General features: G+C 42.0%; 1 protein-coding gene across 1 annotated transcript; it reads left to right on the forward strand.

Annotated features, from left to right (window-relative positions):
* Positions 1–1,024: 1,024 nt before the first annotated feature.
* On the forward strand, positions 1,025–4,871 carry LOC306966831 (germ cell-specific gene 1-like protein; the record flags this gene model as incomplete). The annotated part of the gene is made up of 6 exons (XM_079561647.1): positions 1,025–1,332; positions 2,618–2,800; positions 3,909–3,956; positions 4,081–4,233; positions 4,309–4,420; positions 4,499–4,871. The coding sequence occupies exons 1-6, from the start codon at positions 1,137–1,139 to the stop codon at positions 4,869–4,871; spliced, it is 1,065 nt and encodes a 354-aa protein (XP_079417773.1). The 5' UTR covers positions 1,025–1,136.
* Between the last annotated feature and the right edge of the window lie 6,830 nt (positions 4,872–11,701).

Consider the following 11,701-nt stretch of genomic DNA (forward strand, 5'->3'; position numbering starts at 1 on the left):
GGCTGAGGCAATATGTAAGGAGTTAATTACAAATTCACTTAAATTTTGCCCAAATTTTAACAATTATGAAATGGCTAATGGGAAATGGCTATAAATAGGCACAAACCTATTTACCACAATGCTGAAATTGTACACCCTCACTACAGACATGGGGCTGTCCTGGTGCCACCCTCAAATTGCTTAATTCTCTCCCATGGCCATCCTCGTGAAAAACGTCTACTTATGTTGCATCTTGAGTCTAATGAATGAGTAATAATGTTGTAACCTGTCCGCTGTGTTGCAGAGGCGGAGATCACAGTGAAATGCAAGATGGACAGACAGCTGAAGCGGTGTGCTTCTCACTAAAACACACCTAACATAAACAGATTATAGTGGACCGACAGGGATTACCAGAGAAGGATTTCATTTAGATGCGTGTTTTTCACCATAATTTTATCGGAAAGTCATATCACCCTTACCCCATAATCACCCATAATGAAACTACAGATTTAATACTGAGCAGCATGATCAGGCTTAAAAGTTTTAAAAAAGGGCACGGAAATGTAAGTCCCTCTACAAATGTCACTGTCAACATTTGGATAAAATAGGACAGTTTCTACAGTCACTTACATGCAGTAAAATGACTGACCCGATAAACTATCATTTTAGTTTTTTTTTGTTTTTTAATAGCTATCGTTTAGTCCCACAGAAACTTTTGCACACAGTCATTGCACAATAGGATCTTTACTATAAGTTCAGTAACAAGATCCCACACTAAAGCTGTCTGGCCAACATACTGCAATTTCCTTCAATCCCACTATTTGGCCCCGGAACAACTCATGGTCTATCTAAATCCCATCTTGTTCACTTTTTGTTCCATCTGTTCCCATCGGAGTGTCGCAACCCCCGTTCTTGATCCCCCTCTGTTTTAATTACTCTGTACTTGATGGTATCACATTGCCCACTGTTTTATCTTCTCTTACATCACAGTTAGCTCCACTTTTCATTTAAACCTGGCAGCTCATCAGGCCTTAAACCGTCCCAAAACATCTGCCCTGACCTCTCGGTTCCATCTGCGGGTGTGTTCCTACCTGCTGCCTCCACGTGTTTCGCTGGCCTCTCTTCGCTCAGTCCTCTCTCCCCTCGTTTTTTTCGCCATGCTGGAGCGAATGTCCCGCCGCTCTCGCTCCCTGCTCTCCCTCACTTTGACCTCCCTGGCACTGGCCTTATCCATCCTGGCGCTCTGCACATCCTACTGGTGCGAGGGGACCCATAAAGTGGTGAAGCCTCTGTGTCTGTCTCCAGTCAAGATGAAGAACTGTGGGCAGAACAACAGTGAGCCGTACACAACAGGTATGAACCCTATAAAACAGCAGTTCCCAGAGTGAACTGTCGGTGCTCAGGTTCTACTGTAGTTCTGTATTAGATATGGGGCTGGATCACACCCAGATAAGGGATGATTTAGTTTAGGTTTATGTTAGACAAGGTTTAGTCAGTTTGTCACAGTTTAGTTTTGTGGTCCAAACGTTGGATGAGGTGACAAAATTGAACTTCTGTTCTAAAACACAAGAGAAACCAATAAATAGTTGACCCTGAGTATATTTTTTCGATATCAGTGCTTGAAGAAAACTGGGTTTACGTGACCGGTACCTGAACAAATGTTTTTGGTACCAACGTGTAGGTTTATTATACATTATTTGAACCATAAGACAGTATTAAAAAACTATTAGGTTAAAAATTATTTATTTTATAAAAAGGTTATTTCTTTTCTTTGTTTTTAGCTGGAACAATCAGGTAACTTTCACTAGTTAGTGCTGACTCAGGACCCTCAAGCTAATCAAAAAGTTTTTGTTGGTTCCAATTATTTTAATACCAGTAGTACCTTTTTTTCCCCACTCTATACCTCTATCATTAAACAATTCATAACCCTCGAAACAAACTCAAAGTTGTATAGTTTCTGATTCTGATACATACAACTAAAGCTTTATGTTTTAAAAGGGTAAAAGGGCAGGATTAAAACATATTTTAACTTCCTCTGTTCAGATTTGCATGAAGTTATAATCACTGTATTAGCAGTGCTTATAAGGCAAGGAAAGACAACTTTATTTATACTCAATAAATAAAGTTGAGTATAAATAATTGCGTTAATTGGATTTTCTTGTTATATTGAGAGAGGGGAAAAAAATGCTTTCATATATGCTTTGTGCTGTGTTACTGATTTGAATTGAGCATGTCTAAAACTAATCGGGGACCGTGTCTCAGAATTCAGCACAACTTCAAACGCCTGATCACACAAATGTTATTCATGCAGTGGAGCCATTTAGATCCTAGTCCTGACTGAGGCCAAACTGGTACAAAGAATCCCCCTAAAACGAAGGATTTAGGCTTTATAATGCCATATAACAGGCTAAAAAACTAATCTGTCTCCTCATTCACAAAACTCAATGTCCCGGGTTTAACTGCTCTTAATCCTGTTTTGCTCATACCTTTTTTCCAGACTGTGAGGACAATTAAGATTTGGGATTAGTCCAGGAGGTGTGATTGGTGCTCCACTTTGCTCCAGGGTGCTACCTGTGGGAATTATAGGCTGTAAAGAGAAAAACAATATTATGATTATTTTCCGTTTTGTCCCATACAGAGAGTCCAACCCAGAACCCCTACAACCGCACACTGTCCCCGGCCCGGAAGGACGAGCTGGCCAGGATCAGGCAGAGGCAGATAGCCAACGCTGTCAGCTACATCTGGGAGACCGGAGAGGACAAGTTCGCTTTCCGATACTTTCACACGGGCTTCTGGGAGAGCTGCGAGAAACACAATGATGGTGAGAAGATTACAGTTTTTAGAATATGGTTCAGATGGTTAAAGAAGGAACATTCCAGGTTGTATGTTGCAACATCACAATATCAACTAAAATGTTTTGTCCACATTAAAGTTAAGATGCTGTATTGTTCTCAAATAATAACACCCGTAGTTAAAGTGCATATGACACATTCGACCTTTTTTTTTTTTAAAAACATAGTTAACATGATAATATTTAAGATTTTGCTTAAGATTGTACCCAGCTTTCTTTAGTTTTGCCATTTTTTTGATGTTTATAGTTTCACTTCCTTATTGGACACCGACAGGAAGTGACATAGAGAAGGTAATCAATTTTAAAGTGTTGCCGTGCCAACAATGTTAAGTTAATGTTGACATCACACACAATAATATGTTACCTCCGTGTCCAAACTGCTGAAAGCTCTTTAGATAAACACAGCAACAAACACAACTTCATCTGAATCTCCTGCTGGTAAAAGGGTACAGGTAAAACAGGTAAAAGGCCAAAAGCTGTTTTATACCTTATTCGAACAATATAGCTCACCATTTCTCCAGGTAAAATTAAGATACTTTTACATTTAAAATAAGCCTTCATTGTGTATGGAAAAAAAATAATTGGATAATTAATGGCAGAAAAGCATTGCTAATGAAAATCCAGAGTAAATGTAATATTTCTGTGTGATCAGATGTTTAAAGAGAGAATTATAATCAGCTCTATAGCAGGTTAAAATCAGCTAAATCCCATCATAGTGACTAGGGCTTAAGTTCTGTTGGACCCGAAAGTAGAGCAATTACATCATTACTAAACGTATGGGAAATTAGTCCAACTGCTATTGAATGTTACCTTCTCCTATGTCACTTCCTGTCAGTAGCTTGAAAAATAAAATACAAATAACCTTTCTGACCATTTCTTCATTAAAACTGCTGCTTCACTGAAACAAAATTATAATTGCTACTTACAACCAATGTTATCACCTAAATAAGTCATATTCTAAGTCATATGCACTATAAATCAGTGCTTGTATTTTATTTTACTTATTGGGTGAAACGTTACCCAGTATTATCCTAATTGAAAATTAAAATATTATTCAGCATTGTGGTTTTTTTTGCAGGAGAGAAATGTCGCAGCTTCATAGATTTGACCCCAGGAGATACACAAGGTGTGATTGGTTTATATTGTACTGACATAATAAATGAGAAAACTGTTGAATAAACTTAGCACACACAAAATCCTCAGTGAATATGTTTATATATTAACACTTGGTTTGTGCTGGCCTATCGCAGGTGTACTCTGGCTGTCTGTGATCTCCGAATTCGCCTACATCGGCCTGTTGGGAATGGGATTTTTGTTGATGTGGCTGGAAGTCTTGTGTTGTCGTAAAGAAATACACTCACTTAAAATTAACGCTTATGCAGCTGTTTGCACAGTGTTGTCAGGTGAGCTATAATGGAGATTTTATTCAATTTTATTCATTATCTATTATCTGACTTGTCCTTATCTCACATTGGTAGGGCTTATGGGCATGGTGGCTCATATGATGTTCACCACAGTGTTTCAGATGACAGTCATAGTAGGACCCAAAGACTGGAGACCTCAGAGCTGGGACTATGGCTGGTCCTTTGCGTAGGTGACTTAACAAAGTTCTCCTCTATGCCTTCTTACCTTCCTCTTTGACACTCACTTCTGTCTGCACTGTCCTAGCCTGGCCTGGGTGTCCTTCAGCTGCTGCATGGGTGCTGCTGTGGTCACCCTGAACTCCTACACCAAAACCATTATCGAAATGCGGCGGAGACAGAGGCTACGGCTGGAGGAGGCTCGATCAGCCGCCCGTGCCCCCGCCTATGATGAGGTGGTGCCAGGGGGCGGGATGTACTCCGTCAGCGGCCTGTTGCAGTGCCCCGACGGGATGATGGACGTGTCCTGGGCTCCTAACGGGAACGTGGTTGGTGTAGGGAATGGGGACGTTCCTACACTAGTTTTAGTGGGCGGCTGTGGGCCCGAGGGCTGTGAGGACTGTGAGAGAGAGATGGACGAGATGGACGATACAATGCAGTGTAATGTTTCTCCTTGTTGACGGTGGAGACTTTGCTGCTGCACAAAAGCATGAGCGACTAGATTAAACTGAATGTGGATCGGACACAGTGTGAAGCCTAAAGCACACACAGGATATGATGCGGATCCACCTGTGGCAGTGGCTCAGGTGAAGGGATCATCTTCTAATGAGAAGGGTGGCTGTTTGATCCCAGCTCTGACCAGCGCAGCATCATTGTGTCCTTGAGCAAAACAATTCACCCATCATGCCTGTGTGAATATGTGTTACAGTGTGTTACTGTGATTGGTGGTGAACTGAGGTGTTCATGATACTTATTTTGGCAAAGACATTTCCAGACTAAGGTGTCAGAGTGAATGAATAATGCAATGTAAAGGAAGTTGTTTGTCGTAAATAAATAAGATGCATTTTCAAACCGTAAAACTTAGCAAAAATCCATGGAAAGCTTTTGATGCCCCACAGTTCCAGATGTCAGGCGCTGCTGCTTTCAATCATTTGTGAAAGTAATGAAGGAGAAATGGAAGAAAGTTCAGTCTTTTCTCTTCAAATAGAGACGCACCAATCCAGCTTTTGTGCTTCCGATACCAATACTGGGGGTTTGAGTATCTGCCAATATCCGATATTAGCCAATACCAACAGTCTTAAAAGTGTCTTTCTCTAAGGGAAAAAAATAATATTTCTCTTTTCTCCATTTTAAGATCAAAGTCTAATCTTTTCTTATGATGTAGTAGGTAGTTACATTAATAAACACATGGAAAACATTTAACAAGGATCACTGGACTGTTTATATCCATGGCTACAAAATAGTCTTTTAGTTAGCATTTATATAAACAACTCAAATAAAGTGATCTGATAAGGCGCTTCAAGACGAACTGGAGGAGATTAACAAGGAACATGACCCACAGTGGAGTGTTGAGAACACTTCAGAGCTTCAGATTGAGATAGCAGGTCTGAAAATGGAGACAGGAGCTCTGAAGGAGGTAGTCAAACGAGCTAAATCCACTCTGGAAGAGCAGGCCAACATGAAGCACCACATTCTCCAGTTGGAAGGAGAAAAAAATGGTCTTTTGGGGGAAAATGAGGCCGTTCAGGACGAACTCACACAGCTCTGTGACAAAATAAAGCCAGAGCTGTGTTTGGAAAGGGCTAACGACATCGAGAAGCAAATCTCGGCGTTGAGGAGCCACACGGGCGTTTTAGAGGGTGAGTTGGAGAGTGCCAACGCCAAACTCCAGCAGCAAACGTCCCAGAAGGAGCGATGTCTCGAGCTGGAAGCCGAGAGCCAAGGCGTTCAAGAAAAAAATTAGTTGATGCGGCGAGAGATTTCCCAAACGCTCAGGAAACTCTTTAAGGAGATAAACTGGACGCATAAACTCGAGTGTTAAAGCGCGTCCTTGACAGCGAAAACGAGCAGCTGCTGAAACACAAGCTGGAAAAGCTGGAAGCTGGAAAAAGAGCTTGACGAGCAGAAAACCGAGGCTTTAAGGTACAAGCAGCAGCTACAGGAAGGTTACAGTCTGAGGAGAGACAATATCCTTCTACACCAAGATGTGGATAAGCTGGTGACCAAGATCAGGAACCACAAATCAGCGGAGAAGAACTACAAAGACATGGCCAAGAAAGACGCACAGATGAAAGCTAAGCAAAAGCAGCTCAAGAAGACCGTGGAGCGGCTTCAGAAGAAGCTGGAGAAGCTTGGACCTGTGGAGGTGGAGCTCGAGAACATCACACATGACGAGAGAGACCTGAATGAGAAAATACCGAGCGAGAAGATGCTGCAGGTTCGTCTGAACAGCCTGAAAGCTGAGCGGGAGTGGTTGCTGCAGAGAAGGTGCGGCTTGAACCAAGAGCTCTCGTCGTTGAGAGGAGTTTCGTGGAAGCAGTGGCCATTGCGTGACGAGAAAAGGGTGTGGGATGAGGGGAACGAGCGCCTGCTGCAGCATAACACGCAGCTGCACAGAAAGTGGGAGGAGATGTTTGTGGAAATTCTCAGCGCAGAAGTCCATCTGGATTTACATCGCAAAGACTCAGAGTGAGGAGATGGCCCGGCTGACCCAGGAGCTGACGGAGGAGATCGAAGAGTTTGGGACCAGCGCAGAGTGAGGAGATTTTTGTGTTCAAACACCTTCAGGACAAGGGTCAGAATCGTGTTGCAGTTAATGAGACCAGTTTATATAATTATGTCCATCGTAAAGGTCTTAGTCTGGTGAATATTGTTATGGTGAGGATAATTCAGAAGTTTGAAAGCACCAGTTGGTTTCGTCAAGCACATGCCTTTACAATCTGGTGGTTATATGAAAGCATTAGTTTAAACGGGTCGGCTCTTTGGACTTTGGGTTTCAGTCTCTTGATTGTACTACTTTACAGACCACGGACAAAAACCTAAGGTCAAAAGAGCTGTCCCGTTTTAACTAATGCTTTCATATACAGTAACCACCAGCTCATAAAGGTATAAGCTTGACAAAACCAAATGGTGCTTTCAAACATGTGAATTGTCCTCACTAAGGCCATTCTGCCTTTGCCCTGCCTGATCCCGTCAGATCTCGGAAGCTAAGCAAGGCAGGGTCTGGTTAGTACTTCGATGGGAGACCATTTGGGAACACCAGAAAGCCTGAATGAATGTAGTGCGTGAGTAAGTGGTTGGTGGTGGTTGGAGGGGCCTGTGTGACAGACTGGTTGCCTCATGGAAGTCAATCTACCCCAGGGCATCCTTGGCTACAACAGCTTACCACCACCGAGTATGGAGTGAATGAATAATGACGACAGTGTAGCACTTTAAGAAACTTGGTAACACAGGCTTGTAAAGCGCAATACAAGTTCATCCTGATGGGGACTAACCCCTTCAGGATGAACAGGTGACGCATTTTTTCACAGAAAAATGCGGCACCTGGCACAGCATTAAAGGAATAGGCCACCGTTTTTTACATACTGAGATATGTACATTAACATACAAGTGTTAATGGGATGATTTGGGGGTCTTTCATCTCCACCTGGTGTCTCTGGCCAGAAAACCACAATTGCAACTTTGCTGCCTCCGGGTCCCCAATACACATAATGGAATCATGAAGAAGAAGCTAGCATGCTACAGGGCAAAGCTAACACTTAAACAGTTTTTACAGCCAAAATTATCTCCATTGTGTAATGGGATGTACAATAACCCTCTATCCCTTTGTCTTTTCTGTCAGTAGTATTTATTCTCAGGGACAATTTTAAGAGTAAAAAAACGTAACATGCTGCGACACCTGCAGTGGCGCTTATGGCCTCTAGGGGCTTGAGTTACTTAGTACTGCTTGAAGTCATAAAACATGAAATATCACTGATGAGTTGCTGAGAAATAGGTTTAACCCCTACATTTATGCAGGATATGTCCACTTTAAGACTATGGCGGAAAAAAAGAACCTCTTTGTCAAATTGGAGACAGCCTTTAGTCCAAAAATGTCACTTAATCCTCATCCTTTTCCATCTAATCTGAAGCTTTCACTCGATAAAACGTGCCTCCAATGTGGCTCTGAATCATGTGACATCTACTGTTTTCCACTCTCAAGGTGTACCTAATGAAGTGGCCGCCGAGTGTCACAAAATGTCTTTAAAATCCACGCGTTTCAGCCCAAGCACAAGGGAAGTGTAGAATAATGATATTGATAATGAAGTTCAGCAGGAAACGGAGGAGACTAATTAATCTTTGTTTAGTTTTTTCTTTTTTCTTTATTGGGGTTGTGAAAAAATAAAAAGTGGTTGATTTAAAAGTGTGTGTGTTTTTATTTACTTACAAAATACTGACAAACAAATAAGTGAACAGGGTCTTTTGAGACATACTGGTGGGTTTGGTATCCACGTGTAGCATGAAAGGCTGTGACCGAGATGATGCTGTAATCTAAATATGGTCATTTCCGTTCTGGGAGACAGCAGCGGCTAAAGACAGGAGTAATATACAGGCAAAGACGTTGCAGAACTGTAGGACTGGAGTTCTTTACACTCTTGCAACAACATCTTCACTTCGCTACAGACGCCAAACTTTCCAGTCTTTCCAGGTTTCTTAACCCCCATCTGAACCGAGCACATTTTCTTCAGTAGCGACGAAAACGACACAGACACAACCAAAGATCTTTTTTTTTTAAAAGCAATGAAAAAGCAATAAAAACAGATAAAATCTAACAAAAAAAGTGATGAAAAAGAGCCGAAAACACAACAAAAACGCTTCCAAAATGTGACAAAGACATGGCAGCAACGTGTCAAAAAAGTTCCGATCACTTTTTGCAGGCGCCTCAATGAGGCGTTACACTGTTGCTCTTCAGTCGAGAAGCTTTTAGATTTGGTAAAGCCAAACTAGAGAAAATGTGCACAGTTCAGGGGGGGGGGGGGGGCTTTGAACCACAAAAAAAGCACATTTTTGAGTTTTAGTTATTTTCTTTTTCACAATTAACTCCATCCATTTTCTTCCACTATGTCACATATTGCACCAGCCCCTTATGGCTCCTCCTGCAGGTGGTGGGTCCACAGAAGGATGGCCTCACGGTTAAACGGGCCTGTTGGTCTCTCATAAGGGGCTTCTGAACCGCTCTTTGTCTGACCCGTCATGACTTAGCCATGTGGCTTAAGTTTCTAATAAATGAAAGTAAAAGCTCAAACTGCCTTCATTAAAGCCATTTATTGAGGCGGCTCTTTAACACACTGACATGTGACTGTGCTGTGGTGACGACAACATGTATTTTGTCACTTTTATAAAGTTTGGCTTGCGCAATCTTATTTTTTTAATAATTTTTTTATTATTAAATGTGCTCCTGTCAATCAACAGTGGTTGTGCATGAATCACTGGAGGGTGGGGCCGAGGGGGGTGGGGGATTGGCGCAGTGGCTTATGGGATGGCACATAGCTCCTAATCACCGGTGAGTTAGCCTCAGAGGTCCCTATGCTAAAGTGGCCATGATAGATAGCATTGAGGCTTCTTTTCCTAACTCCTTCCTAACTGACTGACCGATTCAGACGCTTCTTATCATGGCGGACGCTGAAGCACATCCGGTTTGGCGTAAGACCTCTTACCAATCTGCTTGTTTCGGAAGGGGTCCTATTAACCACAACTGTCTCTAAAGTCCTGCACTGTCATTTAAAAAGGTGTTACTTCGGGTCCGAAGTAACACTTCTATATTAAGCTTGTGCCGTCATGCACAAGCTTAATATAGAAGGTGCAGTTTACACGTATGGCCTGAGGTGGCAGTACTGAGTATAAAATGGCCTACTTGCATCTAGCACCTTTAACATAACCAGAGTCCGCCCCAATCTCTCTCGGGCCAACAGGACTATCGATGACTGTAATGCACTGCTTTCTGGTCTTCCTAAAAAGAGTATCTCAGGTTTACAACCTTTACAAAATGACCTGCCCTGATGTGCCAATAATCTTTGTCAACATTCGTCAAACAACATTTCTCATGTGAATAATAGCTCCAACAGGCGCTCTTTCTAATTTCCATGTCTACCTTACAGAGGACGGCTGTTATTTTGTATAATTGGAGATTAATGTGTCCACAAAATACGATTTGGGTCCCATTGGCTTTTTTGATCAGCAGATAAACAGTTGGTTATCTGCCAAATATGAGCCATTTCTGAGAAACTAAATGGTCACTTTTATATAGCGCCTTTTCTACCTGCTTTAGGCACTCAAAGCGCTTTACATCAAGGAACCACACTCACCCATTCACACTCCCATTCATACACCAGTGTACGCAGGCACTGGAGGAAATGCGGGTGTCTTGCCCAAAGACACAACGACAGACCCCTCCGATCACAATTACAACACGCTCTACTCTCTCTGTCGCCCCTAATCCTTTCACTTCCAATGCTTTTTACTTTTCCAGCCTAGAGGGGGCGCTATTGTGCTAAATGTCACTTTTTCCACATTTGTTGTGTCCAGGGGTCAAAGGTTTTTTTTGCTTCGCTGCAAAATTCTTCATTCTGACTATATGTGTTTGGTTGTATCTTCAGTGCCTCATTATAAAGGAGTAGAACGTGTCTTAAAGGTGCATTATGCAACTTTTCATATGAAAAAAGTTGATATGCTTGGTGCCTTTACTTTCCATCACACAGCTCTCTAAGACGCTCCAGGATCAATTGTTTGGAAGGGTTTTCACAGCTGACGGACCCTCTCATCAGAAAACCTACAAAACAATTGATGCTGAAGCGTCCTGGAGAGCACTGTGATGGAAAGTAAAGGCATCATGCTGACCACTCATACTGCAGCTGGGTCACTACAAGGTCAACAAACATAAACTTTTTTTTGGCATGCATTTTACAATACATTCCTATTTATCTCTAAATATTTGATCCCATTTGATGACAATCCTTCACACAACACATTCGTTGCATGGCTTTATAAAGGCACTGTGCGTGCAAGAAAACATACAATAAACGCACAGTGCAGATGCACAAACCAGTGGGAAGGAGTAATGGAGATGGCAAGATTACAGAGATTTTGAAAAGTCTGCATGCCGATGTAGAACAGAAGATTATGTGTAATCCAGAGTTGGACCGGAGAAGAAGTAGAATGAGTAAAGACGGAGCGGCTGAGGCTGAGGGGCAGAGGGGGACGGGGTCAGAGCCAAAGTTGGAAAGAGATGAAGCGAGCATTAGCACTAGACTATTTTTGAAAATACTGTATATCATTTCTTTTGAGAGGACTGTTTTGATATTGTTTGAAATCAAGTTTTAGTGTAGGTTTGACACATGTTCATGAGCAATAACATTTGAGGGAAAACTGAAATGTGATCTGAAGAAATAAAATAATTGCATGCATTTTAGGGGTCTAAAGTACAGGGGCAACAGTTTAAACTGGGAGATATACCATTCTCTGTAGAGTACAA

The sequence above is a fragment of the Gobius niger genome, assembly GCF_951799975.1.
Source record: "Gobius niger genome assembly, chromosome: 8".
NCBI classification, from domain to species: domain Eukaryota; kingdom Metazoa; phylum Chordata; class Actinopteri; order Gobiiformes; family Gobiidae; genus Gobius; species Gobius niger.